Genomic DNA, 26,651 nt, shown 5'->3' with positions numbered 1-26,651 from the left:
CTTATACAGGGGGTATACCTGGCTATGGGGGCATATCCTTGTACAGGGGGTATACCTGGCTATGGGGGCATATCCTTGTACAGGGGGTATATCTGGCTATAGGGCCATTTCCTTCTACAGGTGGTATACCTGGCTATGGGGGCATATCCTTATACAGGTGGTATACCTGGCTATGGGGGCATATCCTTATACAGGGGGTATACTTGGCTATGGTGGCATATCCTTGTACAGGGGTATACCTGGCTATGGGGGCATATCCTTGTATAGGGGGTACACCGGCAACACCACAACAATTGTTTTCTATATACCAGCAGTGATACAGTAAAAATTGCCTAATGCTGGACAACCCCTTTAAGGCTGATGTTATTAATTCAAAAGGGTACTCTGGCAAAATATCTTTTTTTTTTATTTCAAATCAACTGGTGACAGAAAGTGATATAGTTTTGTAACATACTGCAATTTAAAAATCTGAAATATTCCAGTACTTATAAGCTGCTGTATGTCCTGCAGGAAGTGGTGTATTCTTTCCAGTCTGACACAGTGCTCTCTGCTGCCACCTCTGTCCATGTCAGGAACTGTCCAGAACAGGAGAGGTTTTCTATGGGGATTTGCTGCTGCTCTGGACAGTTCCTGATATGGACAGAGGTGGCAGCAGGGAGCACTGTGTCAGACTGGAAAGAATACACCACTTCCTGCAGGACATGCAGCAGCTGATAAGTACTGGAAGACTGAAGATTTTTAAATAGAAGTCAATTACAACTTTCTGACACCAGTTAATTTAAAAAAAAAGTTGGAGTTCTCCTTTAAGGCTGATGTCATTCAAGTAATTTGTTAAGATGCCAAAGTAAGTATAAGCCAGTCCTCATGAAATGGAATTTGGGTATGAAAAGGGATTTTACTATGATTTCTATGTAAGGTCTATGACAATAGTCTGAGCCCAGGAACACAATGGACCAGCACCGAGTTCTAGAATGTTATGACTCTATAAAGAAGCCCCGCCCCTTTGGCACTTCTCCCAGATCTCCTAATATTCTGACATAAAGCAGAGCCGTCCTGGTGTGACGTCATCCCTGCAGTAGTAACACGTCACCGTCTGTCTCCACAGACCTAGGCGCTGTATCACTCCGCCATGTCTGATGTGACAAATAACACAAAGTACGCCGCCCAGCAGCGGAGCGCGTCCATTCACGGCTCCCACGTCTTTCCCCACAGCGTGCTCACGTGGCCCCCACCCGGTGACGTCACACACACAGCTCCGGTCACATGACCGTGATGTCACCTAACGGTGGAATTTACATGTAACGGCGGCGGCAGCGACTGATGGTTGTGTGTCAGAGACCGGGTCGGTGGGGAGCGCAAAGCGGACGGTGTCATGAAGGTAACGGGCTGGGCTCCTCTCCGGGGTTATCTGCCCTCTGCTGTATATACTATATACTGCTGCACTGTACAGACATGACAGGGCTGGTCCTGTCAGCAATACACACACTGTATAGACCAGGGGTAGGGACCTTGGCTCTCCAGCTGTTGCAAAACTACAACTCCCAGCATGCCTGGACAGCCAAAGCGTTAGCTCTCATCACCCAGGCATGATGGGAGTTGTAGTTTTGCAACAGCTGGAGAGCCAAGGTCCCTACCCCTGGTCTATACTATATACTGCTGTACTGTACAATGTCATCTGCCATCAGAGACCTGACAGGGCTCCAGTCTGTGGCAGCAGTGCTGCCATTGTCTACCTCACCATGGCGCCGTCCCCCTTGACCGTTATCGCTGCATCTGACCGTTTTTTGGCGCTTTTCCATTCATAAAATTAGCCGAACGTATGGAGACTGAAGCCCCGCCCATGTGTCACACTACGGCGCCTGGAGAGATGATATTCTGTGTAAACATTTGTATATGGTTGTCATAGGGGGCCGGATAGGGCTTCAGGTCAGTCGTGTGACCTTTTACGTCCGCCATCGAAATATAACCCTACGTCTCATTATGTAAATGAGGCTAAAGTGCCCAGGGGGCGTTTCCTATCTCATCTCTAGCTCCACCCCCTTTTTTTGATTGACAGCAGCGTCATCCTGCCGTGTGGCCAGACATCTGCAGTAATTATTCATCAGGAGAATTTATATGATCTTTGACCCCCCATTTTAGGAATCGGTGGGGGTCACAGCAGTCAGATCCCCGCACTCATGAGCTGGTTGCTCCCTATTGTTTGGGAATGATGAAAATGTGCCTTTAAAGAGGACCTATCACCCCCCGTGCCGGGGCGACAGGCTCCCGACCCCCCGTTAGATCCCCCTATACTTACGTGATCCCGCCGGGTCCCGCTTCCTGAGCCGGCCGGGCCCCGGAGATATCATCTCCCAAAGCCCGGCGCGCGCTGAGAGATGAGTCCGATGCCCATAGAGAATGACGGAGCATCGGACTCCCCATTCATTCTCTATGGGCGTCTGACTCTTCCTCTGACTCTGGGGGGTGACAGGTGTCCTTTAAAGGGGCTCTCCAGCCATCAACAGATTTACACATTTTAAAGGGAACCCTTCACCATGAACATGTTACCTAAGCTAGCACCATCATATTATAGAGCAGGAAGAGCTGAGCGGATTGATATGTAACTTTATGGGAAAAGATTCAGTATAACTTGTAATTTATTGACTGAAATCTTCATGCTAAAGAGTCCAGTCTATTGAGTGACTCCGCCCACTGGACTCTTTATCACAGAATGAGCAGGGGTTTCCATCAACATATTACAAGTTATACTAAATCTTTCCCCACAAAGTTATATATCAATCTGCTCAGCTCTTCCTGCTCTATAACATGATGGGAATAGATTAGATAACATTGTCTTGGTGACGGGGTAGGGGCGGCATACTTGCCCTCCTCACTCCCTAATACTTACCCTCCTCACTCCCTCACCGCTGTCATGGAGCCTCTCATTATGGTGTCTTGTTTTTTTTAATTTTGCATTTGTTTAATCTGAAAGGTGTAAAAAATCTGGATATCCACTTTAAGTCTATTATTGTGCCACATAAGGGGGTGATAGGGGTTTTGTCTGACCTAAGACCCCCCCACATCCCCACATCCCCACATATACACACACACACACACACACACACACACACACACACACCTTCTGTCAGAATGGAGCGGGGGTCATGTGTGCGCTCTATATAGTTCAGCCCTCATAGATAATGGAAGAAGCTCATTCATTCATTCATAGTAGTGTGCCATTATATAATGATGTCACACCCATATGATCGCGTTTATGAAGTGCTGCTCACACACGTGCCCTGCAGCTTCCTGTTGAAGGCAGCATGTTTTAGAGCAGGAGTGCCCACTTAAAGGGATGCTCTGACAAAAGTTTTTTCTTTCATATTAACTCATTTTAGAACGTTATACAGATGTTTAATTTACTTCTATTTAGAAATCTCCCGTCTTCCAGTACTCATCAGCTGCTGTATGTCCTGCAGGAAGTGGTGTATTCTTTCCAGTTTGACACAGTGCTCTCTGCTGCCACCTCTGTCCATGTCAGGAACTGTCCAGAGCAGCAACAAATCCCCATAGAAAACCTCTGCTGCTCTGGACAGTTCCTGACATGGACAGAGGTGGCAGCAGAGAGCACGGTGTCAGACTGGAGAGAATACACCACTTCCTGCAGGACATACAGCATGGAAGTTCAACGAAGATACGGTGTGGATTCCGGCACTCCAAACATGGCAACTTAAAACATAACTTTTAATAAGAGAGATTAGACACAGGAACCCCCCAAACGTTACCATATTGCATTCTTTTTTACGATTTCACCTATTTATATCTTCATAAATAATATATTTGGGATTCCATCATACATGTTATGGTAAAATGGAAGACGCCATTACAAAGTACAACTATTCCTGTAAAAAACAAGCACTTACATGGCTTGTAGATAGAAAACTGAGAGTGCTGGAGCTCTTAGAAGGGGAGGAGGGAAAACGAGAACACAAAAATGAAAATTGGCGCCGTCCACTGGGTCATTTTGAGCTTGGTCCTCAAGGGGTTAAAGATATTTCAGCAATGGGAGTAAAGCAGCTGATCTCATGCAGGGTAATATAAAGCCGGCCACATGTCTGCTGCATGATGCTGGATACTCCAGAATTTACAACTGCATCAGACCTCTCTGGTTAAGTAAAATTCAGTCTTAGTAGCGTTGTGCTATATATATGTCCTGGGTCTATGGAGAGGTTTCTGTATCTGTATTCATAGCAGCCGGGGTAGTATGATGCTTCACCGTCACCTCCCCGCTTTGTATGGGGTGCTGAAGGGGGTGATCTTTTTCTTTAGCACATTTGTCACAACTGTCTATGTAGAGGTCCCCCATGTATTGTGGACAAGTACGGATGCACACCCACAGTACAGTTCACGGGTACGGGCCACATTACAGACGTGTGAATGAGGCCTTAATGTGTACCTGTCGTTTCCTTTTTTTTTTTTAAGAAATCAATAGTACAGGTGATTTTAAGAAACTTTGGAATTGGGTTTATTAGCTGAAAAAATGCATTTTGTATCATGAAAAAGCAGTTTGAAGCTCTCCCCCCTGTCTTCATGATTTTCTATATAGAGGGGAGGGTGGAGGGAGAAGAGGCACCAAAACAGGACAACAAAGAGTTAATTTACAGCTACATCACCGGCTATCTCTTCTTAAGTCAGCACTGACCTCTCTGACTTCTGAATATCAACTTTCACACAGGCCCCGCTGTGTAATCCGTTGTTCTCTGCTGGCGACTAATCTCCCTCCTCCCTCCCTCCCCTCTCCATAGGTTACACAGGGCCCGACTGATGTAAAAGAGTCGTGATTTCCCGATAATGAGCAGTGGATGAGAGAGAGGAGGGGGGGGGAAGGCTTTTTGAATGCAGATAATGGCATATTTGCCTAATAAACCCAATTACAAAGTTTCTTAAAATCGCCTGTAAAAAAATATGACAGTGACACTTTAAGGGGGGATCTTTCTCCATGTTTATGATGTCCACCTATATGATGGCGGCATAGACTAGAGACAGAGACCCTGATGCCAGCGACCTATCGCTTACATCTTTTCATGCAGCAGAACTTATCACCTCCAGCCCTGAGCTCTAATCCTGACAGTGATGTCCATGTGCTGGACTGTTCTGGATATTCATGAGCAGACACACTCCCCTCCTGCTGATTGATAGCTGACAGACAGCGGTGACAGAGATGGGAGCAGCCAGGCGCTCAGATGGTGTGCAGTACATATACCCGGATAATATCAGATCTGCTGGCATCAGGGTCCAATGTATGCAGTATGGTTGAAGACAGCACTGTGTGGGTCTGGCGGTGCTCGTGGTGGGAGTATTGCCAGGACAGTAGAGAAGATGAATCCCGGCACTCACCAAGTAGTGGAACACTGGAACACAGTTTATTGTTGCAAAACAACCAGGACCAATTGTTTTGAACCAATAAGATGGTGTGTCTCTTGCCTTCATCCTCCGTGCCCTTCCTGTGCACTTTGTAGTGTAGGTAATACCCTGGCCCCCATATTACCCAGGTTTATACCCACTTGAGTATCTGTCGGACCACCTGGATGGTGTCAGGTCACTGTATGGATCCTCCCCTTTGCACCCTCCTGTGGGGTGCTGTGACACCTACCAGGACCTTATGGAGTCTCTCCCAACCCTTCTAGCTGCTGTCTGTGCTGCACTTAGGATATTAGCTGGTGGTAGAGATGAGCGTATACTCCAGTCAGATCGCACGGCATTGGATTACCTGTGGCTGAAGAAGTTGGATGCAGCCCTAGGGAGTCCTGGTGGATACAGTCTATAGCCCAAGGCTGTATCCATGTTTTCTAGGACTCCATAGGGCCGCATCCAACTTCTTCAGCCACCGGTAATCCAATGCCTTGCAACGCTTGCGTCACCCTCATCTATAGCTTGTGAGATGAGCGAATTTGCAGAAAGTTTGGGTCAGCTTGAACCCGAAAGATCGGTATTTAAATAAAATCGCACTGCCTGGAGAAAGCAGACGCAGCCATTGTTCTGTGCAGGTGTGGTATATAAGACGTCATCTGTGAGCCACAAGCTGTGGACGTGTATGGAAATGTCCTTGACCATCTCAGCACCATGGACATCATGTCATATAGGGATCAGTACATCATATAGGGATCAGTACATCATATAGGGATCAGTACATCATATAGGGATCAGTACGTCATATAGGGATCAGTACGTCATATAGGGATCAGTACGTCATATAGGGATCAGTACATCATATAGGGATCAGTACATCATATAGGGATCAGTACATCATATAGGGATCAGTACGTCATATAGGGATCAGTACATCAGCCACACCTCAGATTATCCGCACTATCCAGTTGTTCTATACTTTAGTTTAGCTCGCCTCCAGCCTGATATTCTACTACATATATTACTACTACAGAAAGTGCCCAGCATTGTTGATGAGGACATTGGGCATTATACAATCTATTGGGTGTCATGGACGGCATGCATGAACTCAACAACTCTTCCCCTAGACCACTCAGGAAAAAGTGGACTTGCATCAAAGGGGTATTCCACTCAAACTTTTGATATGTTGCTGTCCATAGTGAGACTAACAATTCCTTCCATATTTGTTATTATCTATTCAGCCTCCTTCCTCCAGTTCTGAGCTGATGCTTTCTGTTGAAGACACAAAAATCTGTGTGTGAGCTTTTCTCTCTGTCTCCCCCTCCTCCCTTCTGAGACAGATGATGTAAACAAGTCCCTGGCAGGCTGTATCTATAACATGTAGCTTCTTTGTAATGCTGGGAGGATTAATCACAATGAGTTCATCAGCAACTTGACCTCAGATTAATCCTCCTGGCATGACAAAGCGGCTACAATGTTGCAGATACAGCCTGCCAGGGTTTTTTGATCAGCTGACTGGTGTAAATTTGACAAGCCCCAATACCAGGTACGGCTCTCAAATGTAGAAAGTTGTGCCTGGTAAGTTATGAAAAGGGCTGCATATGTGATGGACCCCCTCCAACCTGCTGACTGCCGGGTGTGCTGGAGATCGGACCCCCACCCATCTTATATTTATAGCTTATCTGGGTAAACAGACTCTAGTAACTTCCAGACTTTATTTGGGCTATTAAAGTCAATGGGGACACAACAAGTACACTGCGGTATATACAAGGTTTAGGACACTCTGAGATGATCTAATATTGGGGTGTCAAACTGCGGCCCTCCAGCTGTTGCAAAACTACAACTCCCATCATGCCTGGACAGCCAAAGCTTTTAGCTTTGGCTGTCCAGGCATGATGGGAGTTGTAGTTTTGTAATAGCTGGATGGCCGCAGTTTGACACCTGTGATCTAACACTATAGCTCTCAATCAGAAGAGATTTCTTACATCCTTGAAACTCTGATCTGTCTCATAGGATCCATCTATGAGGCGAAAAACTCCTAGCGGACATGGTTTCCAGTAAGCAGACGTCAGGTGTAAGGGGAAAAAGTGTCGTGTAAGTGGAAAAGAGGCATCCATCACGGCTCCTGTCAATCGGCTGGAGCCCCTGACAGTTACCTGATAGAAAAGGCTGCAGTGCATCTTCATGCACTGCAGCCTTTTTGTAAACTTAAAGGGGTACTCCACTTAAATTTTTTTAATCCTGTTGAATTCCTACCCATAATCTAAGCTTGTGTGTAATAGGTTTCCATTACATGAATTGGTTGGTTTGTCTGCAGCACATCCTGACTCACACCCTGAAGCTGCTGAAAATCCTCACTGCCTGCTCCACTCTGTCTCCACTCCTCTGTGTCCCCCAACCCCCCCCAGACCCAAGTCACATGATCTCTGTCTCTTCTGTTGTCAGGCACGCTGTGACACCTTATCTGTTACCCCACCCACCACTGGCATCCCACTAATCAGTGAACACCTTGCCTAGGAGAGGGAAAGCAACTGAACAATGACAGCCTCCCGAGCAGTATATGGGAAAGGAAACACATTTGTTTCATCTCTCACACTCTAGTCTATCTATGTAGACGGATCGATAGACATTTATTTTGTATATATTGTAAAGCAGAAGCAGATTGAGCCAGCGGTGGGTGGATACTTGGCAGAGATGCAATGCATGCATGTCGTTTCCCAGCCGGCGCCATCTTGAATCCTCCCTGAATGCTGTGAAAAGCTGGATCTAGTCCTGGAAAACTTCTCCCAGTTTCCCAGGACTGGATCCGGCTTTTCCCGGCACCTGGTAGGAGCAGCAGTGGGTTAAATGGTAGCCGGCTGATGAGTGGATTGCAGAGATATTGAAGCCATTCACTTAATTACTGTAAATTCGTTTAGCTCTATTCCAGATGTGATGTCACTAGATTTTAAAAGGGCAAAATAATACTGTACCAGTATACAACCACTGTATACAGACTAGTACCCCCCGTATAGTGATAGATATCAGATGCCAGCTCTACACAGGATCTGTATACCATCTGACAGATGCCATCATCTTTCGTTTTCTTCTCCATCTGGCCCAGACCGCAATGGGGACCTCTTCCTGCCATGATTCATCTTTTAAACCATTTGCTGATCGCAGGTTTTGCAACTAAGTTCCATTGAAGTGAATCAAACATAATTGCAAAACACACCTGACCCGGAGACGAGAGCGGTGCTGTCTCTGGAAGAAAGTGGCCGTGTTTTTGTAGCTGTGGATAACCGCTTTAAGTATTTATATTCCCCAAAGTAGTAAGGTAGTTCACCCATTAGGTACTTTCTCCTCCACAGTAGACAGGTATGTCTGTGCCTGTAGGTAGGCAGCATGTCATTAGGTGTGTAGACACCCCACTTCCCCAGTAGACAGGTATATTTTTAGGTAGCCCCCATTTGTAGTTAGTTAGGTAGTTGCCCCTCCAAGAAATATGGAACTATTAACCCCTTCATGTCAGTAATACGTAGAACTGCCGAAGCAAGCTAGAGCCGGGATCAGGTAAAGTATATGCTCCGGCGGCCGGGGGGTTAACTGGGCGGGCTGGGGACAAACTCGCAGCAGGGATGTATATCCCTGCTGCGATTTTGTCTGCCATTGAAAGAATAGGGTCGGGATCCGCAGCCAGTCTCGCTGCGGATCTGGCAAGTGGGTTTGTACCCTTAAGGCACTCAACAAGCATCTGTCACAGAGTGATAGGGACGGTTGCGGGGGTCGTAGTGTGCGGAATTGTTCGATCTATTAAGATATTACATTATTGTTCCCGCACAGTGAACGGCGTAAACAAAACATGAACACACCAGGATTGCTGATTTTTTTAAACATATATATAAGAAAATTTTTTATAAAAAACGGTCAAAATTTTTCGGGCACACCAATATGATATTAATAAAAACTGCAGATCATGGCGCAAAAAATGACACCCCGACCAGTCCTGTAGGTGGAAAAATAGAAGCGCTATGGCTCTTAGAAGGCGGGGAGGAACATTGCATTGATTTGACCCGGACTTTTGTGCATCAAAGGGCTCAGTCTTATATAACGACATTTATCCGACATAGTGAGCCAATGACCCGCTCCCTTCAACAGATCTGTATACAGAGAAATAACGTTTGTAGGATCTGAATATAGTGATGCAAAATAATAGAAAAAAGTTTTTTCTTTTGTAGTAAATCGGATGGGGAACCTTCGGCCCTCTAGCTGCTGCAAAACTACAACTCCCATCATGCCTGGACAGCCAAAGCTAACCTTTTGTTGTCCAGGCATGATGGGAATTGTAGTTTTGCAATAGCTGGAGGGACGAAGGTTCCCCATCCTTGTAGTAAAGTAAAAACTTTAAAAACCCGTCACTTTTACAGTATGTTGAAAAAACAAATGCTATATAAATTTGCACCATATTTAGTTATTGTAACCCTACAAATAACTTTTTCTTTTGTTTCCTGATACATTGTATGGTAAAATGAAGAGTCCCTATGAAAAGTGAATTAATAGCTGTATTTCCTTACGCTTGTTACCTGTTCTGTATCTGGTATAGATGAGGAGCAGCTTCATTCTCTAGAGAAACAACTGGCTGCTCCATGGAAATCATCCGATGTGTCTAAACCGGTGTCAAGGCAGACGTCCTATTTTTATCATTGTGATCTTGACAACCAGGAATTTCAGAATCGGTGGATTGGAGATCTGCCGCTCTCCCTAAACAGTTGCATGAGAGCTGCTGGCGGCTGACTCCCTCCGGAGGACACAGACATATGTCAGGATATTGGATTGTACAGAACGACACCTGCTGCATAAATGTTTATTAGAATGATGTGCGAAATGTGTGGACATGGCATATGTGGCAGCTGCGCTCAATAGCTGTCACTACAATGACTATGAGCCATGATAATAAACAGAATTCAGGTTCCAGGGTTGTCCTGTGCAGTTATACTTAGAGATATACACTACTACCTGAGGGACCCCCAACTATGGGGAGGAAGGGTATGTACTGCACACCTGAGGGACTCTCGACTATGGGGAGAAGGGGTATGTACTGCACACCTGAGTGACTTCTGACTACAGGGAGGAAGGGTATGTACTGCACACAGAGTGACTTCTGACTACAGGGAGGACGGGTATGTAATGCACACAGAGTGACTTCTGACTACAGGGAGGAAGGGTATGTACTGCACACCTGAGTGACTTCTGACTACAGGGAGGACGGGTATGTACTACACACCTGAGTAACTCTGCACTACGGGGAGGAAGGGTATGTACTGCACACCTGAGGGACTCTCGATTAGGGGTAGAAGGGGTATGTACTGCACACGGAGTGACTCCCTACTAAGGGGAGGAAGGGTATGTACTGCACACAGAGTGACTCCCTACTAAGGGGAGGAAGGGTATGTACTGCACACCCGAGTGACTTCCGACTATGGGGAAGAAGGGTATGTACTACACACCTGAGTGACTCCCGACTACTGGGAGGAAGGGTATGTACTGCACACCTGAGTGACTCCCGACTACTGGGAGAAAGGGTATGTACTGCACACCTGAGTGACTCCCGACTACTGGGAGAAAGGGTATGTACTGCACACCTGAGTCACTTCTGACTACAGGGAGGAAGGGTATGTACTACACACCTGAGTGACTCCCGACTACTGTGAGGAAGGGTATGTACTGCACACCTGAGTCACTTCTGACTACAGGGAGGAAGGGTATGTACTGCACACCTCAGTGACTTCTGACTACGGGGAGGAAGGGTATGTACTGCACACCTGAGTGACTTCTGACTACAGGGAGGAAGGCTATGTACTGCACACCTGAGTCACTTCTGACTACGGGGAGGAAGGCTATGTACTGCACACCTAAGTGACTCCCGACTATGGGGAGGAAGGGTATGTACTGCACACCTGAGTGACTCCCGACTATGGGGAGGAAGGGTATGTACTGCACACCTGAGTGACTCCCGACTATGGGGAGGAAGGGTATGTACTGCACACCTGAGTGACTCCCGACTATGGGGAGGAAGGGTATGTACTGCACACCTGAGTGACTTCTGACTACGGGGAGGAAGGGTATGTACTGCACAAAGAAGAAAATCAGCGGTTTAGGGTAAAAGCTATAATGGTCCTTTTAGACGGAACGATTATCGTTCGAATTTGCACGATAACAATCGCATTTGAGCGATAATTGTTCCGTGTAAACACAGCTAACGATCAAGCGACGAGCGAGAAATCGTTCGTTTTGATCTTTCAACATGTTCTCAAATCGTCGTTGATCGTTTGCAAGAAATTTGCAGATCGTTCCGTGTAAGCATTCTTTCAACAATTACTCCTATGTGTGAGATGGGCTTAAGGCGATCGCAAAACGATTTTTCCGTACGATGTATCGTTCTGTCTAAACGCTGATCGTTATAAAAAACACATCGTTCATTCAAAATCGTTAATCGTGCAATCGGGCGAATTATCGCTCCGTGTAAAAAGACCATTAGGCACAAACCGGAAAAACTTTTTTTTTTTTTTTTTTGGAGGGTCTAGGGCGACACATTTTAAATCTGCTGGGATAAATCACACATCACTTCTTCATCACATGTTCCTGGGCAGAAAAAGAGTCCGGACTATTTCTCATGAAGAGTCACAACAAAAAGCACAGCGAGAAGAATGAAATACACAGCAGGAATCTGAGTCCACCCTGGGAATTGCTGCCGTGTAGGTTTCTGTCGTGTTCACGTACTCTAAAGTGGCCAAGTCAACTTCTCTGTACAGCACTGGCTTATATTTCCATTGCTGCCCAATTAAAGGGAAACTCCAGCAACAACAAAAAATATTTCTTTCAGATCAGCTGGTGTCAAAGTTTTATATAGAATGTAATTCACTACTATTAAAAGTCTCCAGTCTTCCAGTACTTATCAACTGCTGTATGTCCTGCAGGAAGTGGTGTATTCTCTCCAGTCTGACACAGTGCTCTCTGCTGCCACCTCTGTCCATGTCAGGAACTGACCAGAGCAGGAGAGGTTTTTCTATGGGAATTTGCTGCTGCTCTGGACAGTTCCTGACAGGGTTAGCGTCTTTTTAGATGTCTTGATATGTCACCTGCGTTACAGTCATGAAGTGTTTGTAGTTTTACATTTACACGGTGTCCTATACATCCAATGTGAACAACTCCCAAACTCTCAGCTATCACTTCACCTATTCATGTGCAACTTCTTAAACTGAGGAGAAATTCACCATTTATTCCCAACAGATGAGGAGTTGGACCCCACAGACCTCCTATAGGAAGCATTATGTGCTGTTTATTCTTAGCATTGCCCGCTCTGTGCTTGTCCTTACCTCCATGTCTGCTTGTATGTTACAGGCGGGGGCCAGCTCCATGTGGGCTTCTTGCTGTGGGTTGCTGAATGAAGTCATGGGTACAGGAGCTGTGCGAGGGCAGCAGTCAGGTTTTGGCGGTGGAGCGAGCCCCTTTAGATTTGCGCAGAGTGCGGATTTTTCACCATATCCTTCATCATCCTCGAATGTTGTATGTAAAGCTTGCGGCCTGAACTTCACAGTCTTCAGGAAGAAGGTACCATTAAGTTTTATGATGTTTTATATCATTGTCGAGTAAAATCAATAACTATAAAACACATCTGTTATTATAAGCCTTGGGCATATTGCACATTGAATACATTTATATGAAAGAGAGGGGGAAAAAATGTGTGTGTGTGTGTAAAAAGTAAAAAAAAATATAAAAATTAAAAATTTTATATATATTTTTAAATATATATTTCAGGGTTGTGTCCCCCAACCTCCTGTTACACAATCATGTTAAAATAATAAGAAAGAAAAAAAACACCTGGCAGCCTGAGCCACGACCTGGGAGAGATCAATATATGTGGATGTATTCAGCAACAAAGGAATGAAAGAAACGGTGTAATATATCTTATTAGAGAAAAATGCGGCTCACTGAGGGATGAGTTACATGCTGCCCATAGAATTTTATGGAGAGGGGAGTGGCTGTTGAGAGTCAGAGGCAGGAAGAGAAGCTGCACAGAGTAAATGCTATATACAAGGTATATAAAGGCCAGAAATAGGGTTCGTCCATATGTAGTCCTCATGTAGTCCTCATCGGCTTACCCTGCAGAGTTACCTGCTAAGCTTTAGACTTTATTGTATTCCACCATGGTAGCTGCAGGCAAACACTGTGACTGACTAATAAGAAGCAGTAATGGTGTTGGTGATGGATAGGCGGCTATTAAATATTTAGAACTTGAAAGTGTCACTAGCTAAAATGTGTGGGCAAAACACTATAATAATAATAATAATAATAATAATATTGCTGTAGACAACTGATTTATAAGCCTGAAGAGTTAGTGCATTATTGACCTCTGCTCCCTCCGCATAGTATTGGGGTCCAGTCATCCTGTTGGCCCTCATAGAAGGAGCGGGCTGGCCACAGAGACCCCAACGAGCGATGATCAGTGAGATCAGCAGCTTGTTTGCATTTCCTTTACTCAGCATCAATGTGTGAAACTGACAGCACAGATATTGATATATCCCTTCTACCAGTTACCATATCACAAGCAGCAGTGTATACTTACCATCCGGCATCTGGCTTCTCCTGTCCTCTGGCTGTATTTTCAGGCCGCCTAGTCCAGAATCATTGACAGCCGGAGGAGGTGGGGCCTGAAGATCCAGCAGGAAATAACAACACAGATATACACTCACCGGCCACTTTATTAGGTACACCATGCTAGTAACGGGTTGGACCCCCTTTTGCGTTCAGAACTGCCTCAATTCTTGGTGGCATAGATACAACAAGGTGCTGGAAGCTTCCTCAGAGATTTTGGTCCATATTGACATGATGGCATCACACAGTTGCCGCAGATTTGTCGGCTGCACATCCATGATGCCAATCTCCCGTTCCACCACATCCCTAAGATGCTCTATTGGATGGAGATCTGGTGACTGTGGAGGCCATTGGAGTACAGTGAACTCATTGTCAAGTTCAAGAAACCGGTCTGAGATGATTCTAGCTTTATGACATGGCGCATTATCCTGCTGAAAGTAGCCATCTGATGTTGGGTACATTGTGGTCATAAAGGGATGGACATGGTCAGCAACAATACTCAGGTAGGCTGTGGCGTTGCAACGATGCTCAATTGGTACCAAGGGGCCCAAAGAGTGCCAAGAAAATATTCCCCACACCATGACACCACCACCACCAGCCTGAACCGTTGATACAAGGCAGGATGGATCCATGCTTTCATGTTGTTGATGCCAAATTCTGACCCTACCATCCGAATGTCGCAGCAGAAATCGAGACTCATCAGACCAGGCAACGTTTTTCCAATCTTCTACTGTCCAATTTCGATGAGCTTGTGCAAATTGTAGCCTCAGTTTCCTGTTCTTAGCTGAGCGGAGTAGCACCCGGTGTGGTCTTCTGCTGCTGTAGCCCATCTGCCTCAAAGTTGGCCGTACTGTGCGTTCAGAGATGCTCTTCTGCCTACCTTGGTTGTAACGGTTGGCTATTTGAGTCACTGTTGCCTTTCTATCAGCTCGAACCAGTCTGCCCATTCTCCTCTGACCTCTGGCATCAACAAGGCATTTCCGCCCACAGAACTGCCGCTCACTGGATGTTTTTAATTTTTCGGACCATTCTCTGTAAACCCTAGAGATGGTTGTGCGTGAAAATCCCAGTAGATCAGCAGTTTCTGAAATACTCAGACCAGCCCTTCTGGCACCAACAACCATGCCACGTTCAAAGGCCCTCAAATCACCTTTCTTCCCCATACTGATGCTCGGTTTGAACTGCAGGAGATTGTCTTGACCATGTCTACATGCCTAAATGCACTGAGTTGCCGCCATGTGATTGGCTGATTAGAAATTAAGTGGTAACGTGCAGTTGGACAGGTGTACCTAATAAAGTGGCCGGTGAGTGTACATATGTCAGTTTCCCTTCGTGGTCATTGGTCTCACATTCCCTGTGTACACGGGTAGATGTCTGGCCAATGCCGATAAATTTTAAAGGCCGTTTTAAACAGACAATCAGCTGAGGATTGGGCGTTTTCCCTGTCCTCGGCTGATTGCTGTCACTTTTACAAGGGCCGATTATCGGCCGCCAGAGCATTCCTAGCAACACTTCTGGCCAATAATCGGCCCATGTAAAAGGCCGTAAAAGGGAGTGTGTCATCAGAAAATGACTTATTGTATGAATAATGTTTTTATTTTAGACATTTTCAAGAATTTTTGGTCATATTTTGTTCTAATTTTCTATTCTTTCATCTATATTATAAAATAATCCTGATATCTTGCAGTTTTCATTCTCACCACTGGGGCTAAAACTAAGCTGAGACTTCCTGTTGTGTTTGTGGTGATAAGAGGAGGCTGCTGTAAAGTGATCTGTACAGCATTGCAGCGTCATGTGACACCAGTAGAGGAGACAATAGCAGCTCCCTGTGGAATGACCTCTTCATAGGTCACAGAGCGTGCTCAGTAATGTCTCACAATCATCTCAGGGGGACAGAGTCTGTCTGTTGTTGTCTATGTCCATGAGGCTTGCTGTAAAACAAGTCACTAAATGCTGTTAAGTGAAATAAAAAAATGACAGTCAGAAAATAGAGACAGATTAGAATAAAAGAACAAGTTTTAGTATCGGACTCTAATCCGTAATAGAAAATTTAGGTGACACATGACCTTTAAGATTTCTATGGTTATAAGCGCACTTTGACCCTCTGCTCCTTTCTGTCTTCCAGCATGTCTGTTGTGACTGCAAAAAAGACTTTTGCTCGGTGTGCTCCACACTTCAGGAAAACCTCAGGCGTTGTAGTACTTGCCACTTACTGCAAGAAACAGCATTTCAGCGGCCGCAGTTAATGAAGCTGAAAGTGAAAGACCTGCGTCAGTATCTAACACTAAGGAACATCCCTACCGAGAGCTGCCGGGAGAAGGAAGACTTGGTGGAGCTGGTGCTCTGCCACCATGGCGCTGATCCTGAAGAAGAGATGGACGTCAGCACAGACGGCACCACCAGATCGCAGACTTCTGCCTTCTCATTCTTTTCTGCTATTTCTGCGCCTTCATCTTCCGTATCTTCATCTCAGGGAGAACTATCAGACCGAAGTGGGAGCATGGGAAGCGGATCTGCGTCCCAGGTAGTAGTAACATGGCCATTCAAAGTGGCTGATTTAGTTGTATAATATGACTTTTATCCCATCAATGCTAATACAGCATATGGCGTCAGCAGCTGTCAGAAAGTCATACAGATATGTTATTTACTTCTATTTAAAAATCTTCAGTCTTCCAGTACTTATCAGCTGCTGTATGTCCTACAGGAAGTGGTGTATTATTTCCAGTCTGACACAGTGCTCTCTGCTGCCACCTCTGTCCATATGAGGAACTGTCCAGAGCAGGAGCAAGTCCCTATAGAAAACCTCTCCTGCTCTGGACAGTTCCTGCTATTTTTGCAGCAAAAATGTTGCAATTTTGCCTAAAAATTCACTGCAATGTAGCAGGACAGTGACAACAGAAACGCCAGAGGAGCCTAAACAGGAGGTAGGTGGCCAATAACAATGTATTTAAATGGTCACATAAATGATAGAGATTGTTCATGCGTCCGGGCTGCACAATTAGAGCTTGTTCACACATTCCGTGAAGCATGGGCGACATGGACTAGGAAGCCCTGCATTGGATTCTTTCTGCGCTGTCCGTGTTTCTTAGAACGTGGGAATAAGCTCTCAGTTGTGCCATGTAAAGGCACTGCAAGCGAGCGCCGATCTCGCTGATTCTACTTGTGACTACAAACCTCCGTCTTTACTTAAAGGGGTATTTAAGGATCAAAATGGATCTTTTTTTTTTAACGTACACAAAAACGTAGTCAAACTCATTTTTTTTTGTCCGTTTAAAAATAAACAGATCCATTTTGATCCGTGTTTTTTTTTTTAAATAATGGAATTCAATGGAAAAACGGATCAAAACGGATGCATACACATGCATCGTCTTTTTCCATCCGTTTTTTTGGATAAATGTAGTGTGAACCTAGGCTGAAATATGTACAGAGCAATGTCCCATTGTGTTCAATGGGATTTCTGCTCCGTTGTTCATAATGTAGAATTTCCGAGCAGAATCCGCTTTCTGCCCAAATAATTGACATGTCAATTCTTTGGGCGGATTCTGCTAGAGGAATCCTATCGAAGTCTATGGGGGCTTAAATTTTGCTTGAATTCAGCTCCTATTCTGTCAGAGCTGAATAGGCGAGGAATTTCAAGCAGAAAACTTTCCTCTACAATTCCTCGAGAATTCCTCAGTGTAAACCCACCCTGTGCACACTGAGCAATTCTCGAGGAATTGAAGCAGAAAGTTTTCAGGCAGAATTTAAGCCCCCCATTGACTTCTATAGGATTCCTCTAGCACAGTGATTTTCAACCTTTTTTGAGCCGCGGCACACTTTTTATACTTAAAAAATCCCGGTGCACACCACCAACCAAAATGGCACAAAATGACACTAAAACAGTACATATTATACATATAGTTAATAATATAGATTCTAAATGTATTTATACTCACTGTGAAACCTGGGCCTGTTTTCTTCTCCCCACTGTGCTTCTCTCCCCCCTACTTCTCTCCTGTGCTTCTCTCCACCATACTTCTCTCCCTTGCTTCTCTCCTGTGCTTCTCTCCACCATACTTCTCCCCCTTGCTTCTCTCCTGTGCTTCTCTCCACCATACTTCTCCCCCTTGCTTCTCTCCTGTGCTTCTCTCCACCATACTTCTCCCCCCTGCTTCTCTCCACCATACTTCTCCCCCCTGCTTCTCTCCACCATACTTCTCCCCCCTGCTTCTCTCCACCATACTTCTCTCCCCTGTGCTTCTCTCCTGTGCTTCTCTCCACCATACTTCTCCCCCCTGCTTCTCTCCTGTGCTTCTCTCCACCATGCTTCTCTCCTGTGTTTCTCTCCCCCATGCTTCTCTCCACCATACTTCTCCCCCCTACTTCTCTCCTGTGCTTCTCTCCACCATACTTCTCCCCCCTGCTTCTCTCCTGTGCTTCTCTCCACCATGCTTCTCTCCTGTGCTTCTCTCCCCCCTGCTTCTCTCCTGTGCTTCTCTCCACCATACTTCTCGGCCATACATCACGGCCCGCCGCAGCGCACCACGCAACCGTCCACATTATAATCCGCCACTGATCGCTGCGCATTGCCGGGGAACAAAACACAGGGGCACTATAGTTTGGGGAACCTTCCCCGCGGCACACTCGACCATGTGTCGCGGCACACTGGTTGAAAATCACTGCTCTAGCAGATCTACAGCAGAAAATTCTGCTCGGAAATTCTGCAGTGTGAACAACAGAGCAGAAAACCCATTGAACACAATGGGACTTTGCTCTCTACATATTTTACGGGAGGAATTTCAAGCTGAATTCCTCGCCTTTTCCTCAGTGTGCACATGCCCTTAGTGATTACCCTGCACAAATAGAAAAGACTTGGATATGTTACTTACTGCGGTCACATCAATTCATCCATTTACCGATCAGTTCCATTAGATTGACAGCATTTAGCAGAAAGTCACGTTGGTCGGGCATCGCAAGTAAAAAGTAAAAACAACTACTCTAGTCTTCCAGTACTTTTCAGCTGCTGTATCTCCTGCAGGAAGTGGTGTATTCCTTCCAGTCTGACACAGTGCTCTCTGCTGCCACCTCTGTCCATGTCAGGAACTGTCATAGAAAACTTTTCTTGCTCTCCAGACTAGAAAGAATACATCAGTTCCTGCTGGACATACAGCAGCTGATAAGTACTGGAAGACTGGAGATTTTTTAATTGAAGTAAATTTCAAATCTCTGGCACTTTCCTGCACCAATTGATTTGAAGTTTTTTTTTTTGTAACAACCCCTTTAAAGAGGAGCCATAAGGAGCTCTCCTGACTTGTCTGTGTCACTGTATATACCTGTATTACCTATAGCTGCACAATTATGTAGTATCTTTTTTTTTTTTTTTTTTTTTTTTTTTTTAAACAACCTTTCATTTTATTCCTGTTATTCCTCCTGAATGTTACTATGTATTTCTACAAAATCTGTGTATTTATGAATCCTTATGTATGGGCAGAGCTGACAGGCTCTTTAATAGAGTAACAGATGAGTTCTGCTCCGGTCCTATGAATCAGTCTATGGCAGAACACAAGCCATATGCCGGCTCACTGTATTTGCTGAGTCAGACCGTGACTGTACTTCCTTGTAAAACATTTTGACGCTTATGTTGTATCTTTGTTTCCAGGGAACAAGTGAAACCATATCCATAACGCCTGATACAGAAACCCCAGAGCTGCAGGTGAGTGATGTCGCCCATTACCTTCTACAATAGACGGGAACATGACAATAGGCGTCATAACTCCCCATAAATAATTCAGAATCCAATGTCCTTTACCTTTACGTACAATGAGTGTCCCATCTGGTACATTGCTTTTTAATTTTTTTATTTACATGAGCCGATGGCGTGGTCCTTTCTGAAATGCCGCCAGGTTCCTGCGCTCTGCGCCATTCTTTTCTTGAGCCCAACTCTATGTCCAGAGGAAAATAAAGCAGCTCACCGCCTTTCCTATGGATCCTAAGGACGGTGCACAGGACTGCTGCGTGGCAATGCAGCCTCTCAGGATACCGGAAAAGATTGATGTCCAGCTCCAGTCCAAAGATCCAATGCAAATCTCTTTATTGATATAAAAATGAGCACGCCATAGTCCAACAAACCCACATGTTTCTGGCTGCAAGCTCTTAGGGCACTATTACACCGAATGATGATGGCCGAATCGGCCCTATCTGGCCGATTATCGTTCAGTGTAATAAAGACAACGATCAGCCAATGATTGTTGTCATCGGCTGATTGTTGATATAGGTTCTGACCTATAATCGCCGGGCGCCGACCGACGCTGACGATATGCAAAGAGGAATACATACCTATCCAGGTTGCAGGGCTCCTCTTCCTCTGAGCTTCTCACCGGGTCCCGCGCGCTCTGGCTTCACAGTGGCTTGTCTCAGCTGACAGGCCGCTCGGCCAATCACAGGCCGGGACTGCCGCAGCCAGTGATTGGCTGAGTGGCCTGTCAGCTGAGACAAGCCGCTGTGAAGCTGGAGTGTGCAGGACCAGGGGAGAAGCAAAGAGGAAAAGGAGCCCTGCAACCTGGATAGGTATGTATACAGTTTAAACAAAGGCTGCAAGGAGATCGGTAACGATGTGCGCAGTGCATAGAGCCAGGCTGGTGCACAGCAGAAAAACTGCACCGGGCGGCGTCTCTAAAAAAGGTCTGTGGCACTGGGATCCCTGCGCCGGCGCTGATCGGCTTGTGTACCTGATGGTCCATTTGTTGTATCGTGATGAGGAGTAGGGGGCTATGTGGATGAATTCATTATTGTGTGATTGGAGCGCACTGGAAAAGCCTCCACAATTGTTACACTGATTTATGTTTTACTTATTTTATTCCCTTTTCTTGAACTTCTTTCCATAAACCTTTCCTGCTAATAACCTGTGCTGTTCTTTTCCCCTAAGGCAAATGACTTATTGAAGAAACAAGCCCGAGCATCATTATCAGACTTATCAACCCTGGAGGACATCGAAGGGCTAACTATACGACAGCTGAAAGAAATTCTCGCCCGCAACTTTGTCAACTACTCAGGATGCTGCGAGAAGTGGGAGCTGGTGGAGAAAGTCAACCGACTGTACAGAGAGACGGAGGAAAACCGAAGATCTTGTATGTTGGGGATTTAGACATTTTTATGACTCTTCTCTGTATAAACTTTCAAGTGAATGTACCAGTTAGAGGAGTGAATTTTTTTCCCACTATCCGGTTGGCTATGGCGCGGTGATCCCGGTGGCGCAGTCCATTGCTGCCTGGTTTTCACGATCGGTGCTGGTTTCTTCATGTGCACCGGCCCCGCTCTATGTACTGCAGGTGGGCCCGGTACCCCCAGTGTACTGATATCCCCTCAGTGACACGGCTTTATTAGGATTTAGTCTGGTTGCTTTGAGGGGAGGGGATATCATTACGCTAGGAGCGCTGGGCTCACCTCCTGTGCATAGAACAAATTCACTACATCATCTGGTACATTCACTTTAAAGGAGAAGTCCGGCAAAAATGTTTATTTAAGTATTGTATTGCCCCCCCAAGAGTTATACAAATTACCAATATACACTTATATGGAAATGCTTATCAAGTGCTTTTTTCCCTGCACTTACTACTGCATCAAGGCTTCACTTCCTGGATAACCTGGTGATGTCACTTCCTGGATAACCTGGTGATGTCACTTCCTGGATAACATGGTGATGTCACGACCTGACTCCCAGAGCTGTGCGGGCTGTGGCTGCTGGAGAGGATGATGGCAGAGGGATGCTCAGTGTCCCTCCAGTGCCCTGTGTCCCTCAGTGTCCCCCTGCCATCATCCTCTCCAGCAGCAACAGCCCGCACAGCTCTTGGAGCTGGGTCGTGACATCACCATGTTATCCAGGAAGTGACATCACCATGTTATCCAGGAAGTGACATCACCATGTTATCCAGGAAGTGACATCACCATGTTATCCAGGAAGTGACATCACCATGTTATCCAGGAAGTGACATCACCATGTTATCTAGGAAGTGACATCACCATGTTATCTAGGAAGTGACACCACCATGTTATCCAGGAAGTGACATCACCATGTTATCCAAGAAGTGACATCACCATGTTATCCAGGAAGTGACATCACCAGGTTATCCAGGAAGTGACATCACCATGTTATCCAGGAAGTGACATCACCATGTTATCCAAGAAGTGAAGCCTTGATGCAGTAGTAAGTGCAGGGAAAAAAACACTTTATAAGCATTTCCAATAATAAGTCTATATTGGGGATTTGTATAACTCTTGGGGGGCAATACAATACTTTAATAAAAAATTTCACCTGACTTCTCCTATAAAAGAAACCGCTGTTCTGTTTTGTTTTTTTTTTTGTTAATATGTTATAAGCTACAATAATCAGCGATAAGATTAACATCTTATTGTGTAGGTACCCCTTGTGCTGCCAAAGAGCTGTCTTTACTTCAATTTAAAAATCTCCATTCTTTCAGTACTAATCCGCTTCTGCAGGAATTGGTGTATTCTTTTTAGTCTGGTTGGGTCGGGAGAGCCCTATACAACTTATATCGACTGCTGAACCCGTTGCAAGAAGTGGGTACGACTGACAAAAGTATAAGGTGTATGAGGAACTCTGAGACTGATCATTGTGCCACTTCCTTAAAGGGGTCGTTCACCAAAAAATGTTTTCTTTCAAAACAACTGGTGCCAGAAAGTGCTAGAGATTTGTAATTTATTTCTATTAAAAAATTTCACATCTTTCAGTACTTATCAGCTGCTGTATGTCCTGCAGGACGTGGTGTATTCTTTCCAGTCTGGAGAGCAGGAGAGGTTTTCTATGGGGATTTGCTGCTGCTCTGGACAGTTGCTGACAGAGGAGGTGGACAAAGGTGGCAGCAGAGAGCACTGTGTCAGACTGGAAAGAATACACCATTTCCTACAGGACATACAGCAGATGATAAGTACTGGTAGACTGGAGATTTTTTATCAGAAGTAAATGACAAATCTTTCTGTCACCAGTTGATTTGAAAGAAAAAAATATTTTGGTAAACAACCCCTTTAATGCTTGGCTCCTCAGACAGCGGAACATGCAATGCAGAGGCTATAGCTCACAGGCTGTAAAATATTGACCACAGCGATTGCTTTCAATTCCAAACGCATAATTCCATACACATGGTTAAGGATGCAAAAGATAAATGCGGCGATCGTTTGACATTACAAGCGCTTCGTTCTGAGCTGCTACTTTCTACTGAGAACACATAAGTCTGTGCGTGAGCTTTTCTCTCTTTCTCTTCTCCTCCCCCTCCCTTCTGAGACGGCTGATGTTAACAAGTCCCTGGCAGGCTGTATCTGCAACATTGTATCTTCTTTGTAATGCTGGGAGGAGTAATCACAGTGAGTTCATCAGAAACTTGACTCAGATTAACCCTCCCAGCACTACAAAGAAGCTACAAAGTTGCAGATACAGCCTGCCAGGGACTTGTTTGCATCAACTGTCTCAGAAAGGAGGGGGGAGACAGAGAGAAAAGCTCACACACAGATTTTTGTTTTCAGCAGAAAGCAGCAGCTCAGAAATGGGGGAAGGAGACTGAATAGATAATAACAAGTATGGAAGGAATTGTTAGTCTCACCATGGGCAGCAACGTATCAGAAGTTATCTTTGAGCAGAATAACCCTTTAAGGGTACATGATGACAAGGTCTTTTACTGCTTATGTAGTGGCTTTAGCATCTGTACACTGCTCTCTCATCTCTCTGAGGAGAGCCGGACAGAGAAGATCAGAAATAAAATGTAGCACTCGGCAGGGTGGCGTTCACTTCACCTTTCAGTGGTTTTGATGTTATTGCTGTTCGATGTATATATGTACATATGTTTTTATACATCTTTTTTTCTTTTCTTGTTCTCTTTCAGTGGAAAGCCTAGAAACCAGACATGATGCAGGTTAGTCAGCTCCACAGGCATCATTAATTATTATTTTTGTTAAAATCAAGGGGAATAGGAGTAGTATGTATTGTGTATGTAGTGGTGTCTTATAGGCCATTGTGAGTAAGATGTGACAATACAGAATTCCGCTATGGTTTTCACCAATTTCAGGCAATTATAATAGTAAGTTTGTCTAGCTGCATGAGGCCACGCCCCCTCTCCTAAACCCTGCCCACTTATCTTCCCAAATTTCAAAAATAAAAATGGCACATTTTAGAATATTTTAGAATAAATATGACATTTGCCAAAATTAGCTTTTTTTTTTAATGCTAGTGCTATAATGAAATCAGATTTCCCTGGCAATAACTAGAGGTGACCAATGTACACGATTCCACTGGCAATACTAAGTTTATAAGTCAGGTTGTATCAGTCAGGTGTATCAGGTTATTCACACTCTTTGCACTACATTCCACAAAAACATAGAACCTGGCTGTATCTACGGGATCCGTAAAAACTACGATCACTTTAACCTCCTCCCGACGTTAATTTATGTGTCATCCGCGGTGGGTCCCGGCTATCAGTGATAACTGGAGACCCGCAGCGTGGCTCCAGTGCTGAGAGTTTACCCTACAGACACTGCAGTCAGCACGACCCCAGCATTTATAGGGCTCCAGACAGAGAATTCTCCCTCTACAGAGAGAGAATTCTCTGTCCTTGTCCATCGGGGCTCTGAGAAGTGATCACAGATCCCCGATGGTAGCCATGGAAACCGGAAGCCTCAGGCTTCCGGTTTCCTGGCTACGGAGGCTGGCGGGGGAGGGAGGGAGGCAAGGTAGGGCGCGCGCCCGTGAGCTCTGCCCCCTCCCCTGCCACTGTCACAAGATTGGAACAGCGGCAGGGGACAGAGGAGAGGGGACAGACATAGGGACATCAGCTTATGGGATTATTATGATCCCATAAGCTGTTGTCCTAAAACGACCTGGGCATTGACGCATCAATGACCCATGGTTGTGAAAGGGTTAAAGGGAATCTGTTTGCTGTAGTTCATGTTCCCAACTGCTGACACCGTTAGATGCTGTTAGGTTGACGAGACATCTGGTACCTTTCGTATATCTGTCTGTGCTTCCAGGATGTAGAAAATGCTTTTATTCTCTGGTACAAAGAAGCAAAGAGGCTTTCCCGAGCTCCTGATGTGCTTTAATGTTCCCTCTCTCCCTCCCTACTTGATTGACACTTTGAAGCTGAGCAGGGTCAGGGATGGGAGGGGGAGGGAGGAGGTGTTACAGCTTCTTACTATGGAATGAAAGCATTTTTCTGCATTCTAGAAGCACAGACAGATTGTCCCTTGTTAAAGTGACAGGGATCAGCTGAGCATAGGGAAAATGCCTGTTCCTCACCTGATCGTGTCTTTAGAGCAGGCTACAAAATGTATTGTTATTGGTCGCATATCTTCTAAGGTAAACAGGGTATGTGAGGCCCATAATGATAAAGGCATACTGACAGCACAGATATATATATTTTGATCAGTTTCCAAACCACACATCAGGGCATACTTACCTAGGGCACTGGTGTTGTGATCCGGCATTCTCTTCTCCGGCTCTCCCATCCAGCTGCTGCATCTTTAGGCCACAGCCTTCTCCAGAGTGATTGACAGCCAGAGGGGATGGGGCCCTGAAGACACAGTGGGAGAGCCAGAGAGGAGAATTCCATATCACAGCAGCAGCACTAATGGTAAGTATACAATGCTGTATTATATGTAAACTGACAGCACGGATATATGTATGTTTCCATGTCCGCACGAACAATACATGGATGCACAGCAAACAAACAAAGGACCTTAAAGTGTCACTGTCATTTACATTTTTTTTGCAGAAATCAATAGTACAGGTGATTTTAAGAAACTTTGTATTGGGGTTTATTAGCCGGAAAATGCATTTTTATCAGGAAATATCAGTTTTGAAGCTCTCCCCCCTGTCTTCATTGTTCTCTGTGGAGAGGGGAGGGGTGGAGGGAGATGAGGCACCAAAACAGGACAACAAAGAGTTAATTTACAGCTATATCACCGAGCTATCTCCTCTGAAGTCAGCACTGACCTCTGAATACCGGCTTTCACACAGGTCCGCTGTGTAATCCTTTGTTCTCTGCTGCCGACTAATCTCCCTCCTCCCCTCTCCATAGGTTACACAGGGCCCGACTGATGTAAAAGAGTCGACCCTAATAAACCCAATTACAAATATCAAAACTGTCCAAATACTGATCTGATTTGCCAATTGTCCCCCATGTTCTTTCTTCCAGAGAAAGATCGGCTTCAGCTAACCGGCAATGATGACAACCTGTGCCGCATCTGCATGGACGCTGTTATAGACTGTGTTCTCCTGGAGTGTGGCCATATGGTGACCTGCACGAAATGCGGCAAAAGAATGAGCGAGTGCCCCATCTGCCGACAGTACGTGGTGCGGGCTGTTCACGTCTTCAAGTCTTAAGTATCCAGACCAAAAAAATATATAAAATAAACGTGTGTGACCCGGCCCTACATCCTGGGGCTCAAAGCGTGTACAAAGAAACCCGGTTATATGTACAATGTTTGAGTGGACTGATAGAGATGTGTTTTGTAATAAATCTAAAGGTAGGTTTTGTTTCTGAGCTAAATGAGAAGTGGTCAGACATATTGCATGCAAGTGGGTGTTTGTGAATCTGGAATGGATGACTATTCTTATCAATAAAATACATATATACTTGTGGAAA

General features: G+C 45.3%; 1 protein-coding gene across 3 annotated transcripts; it reads left to right on the top strand.

The window, feature by feature from the left end:
- The first annotated feature begins 1,210 nt into the window (after nucleotides 1-1,210).
- On the top strand, nucleotides 1,211-26,651 carry RNF34 (ring finger protein 34). 3 transcript variants are annotated; one of them, XM_069964013.1, is made up of 7 exons: nucleotides 1,211-1,378; nucleotides 12,769-12,978; nucleotides 16,148-16,549; nucleotides 19,661-19,714; nucleotides 20,927-21,128; nucleotides 23,895-23,924; nucleotides 26,202-26,651. In XM_069964013.1, exons 1-7 carry the CDS (start codon nucleotides 1,373-1,375, stop codon nucleotides 26,387-26,389), a joined length of 1,092 nt encoding a protein of 363 aa, XP_069820114.1. In that variant the 5' UTR covers nucleotides 1,211-1,372; the 3' UTR covers nucleotides 26,390-26,651. The 3 variants fall into 3 exon arrangements, with proteins under 3 accessions (XP_069820114.1, XP_069820115.1, XP_069820113.1); XM_069964014.1 differs by lacking the exon at nucleotides 1,211-1,378 and having other exon boundaries at nucleotides 12,760-12,978; nucleotides 16,148-16,546; XM_069964012.1 differs by lacking the exon at nucleotides 1,211-1,378 and having other exon boundaries at nucleotides 12,760-12,978.

Source organism: Dendropsophus ebraccatus, chromosome 3, assembly GCF_027789765.1.
Source record: "Dendropsophus ebraccatus isolate aDenEbr1 chromosome 3, aDenEbr1.pat, whole genome shotgun sequence".
In the NCBI taxonomy this organism is placed as follows: domain Eukaryota; kingdom Metazoa; phylum Chordata; class Amphibia; order Anura; family Hylidae; genus Dendropsophus; species Dendropsophus ebraccatus.
The sequence above is the reverse complement of the archived record's forward strand: the minus strand, read 5'-3'. Positions and strand labels throughout refer to the sequence as shown.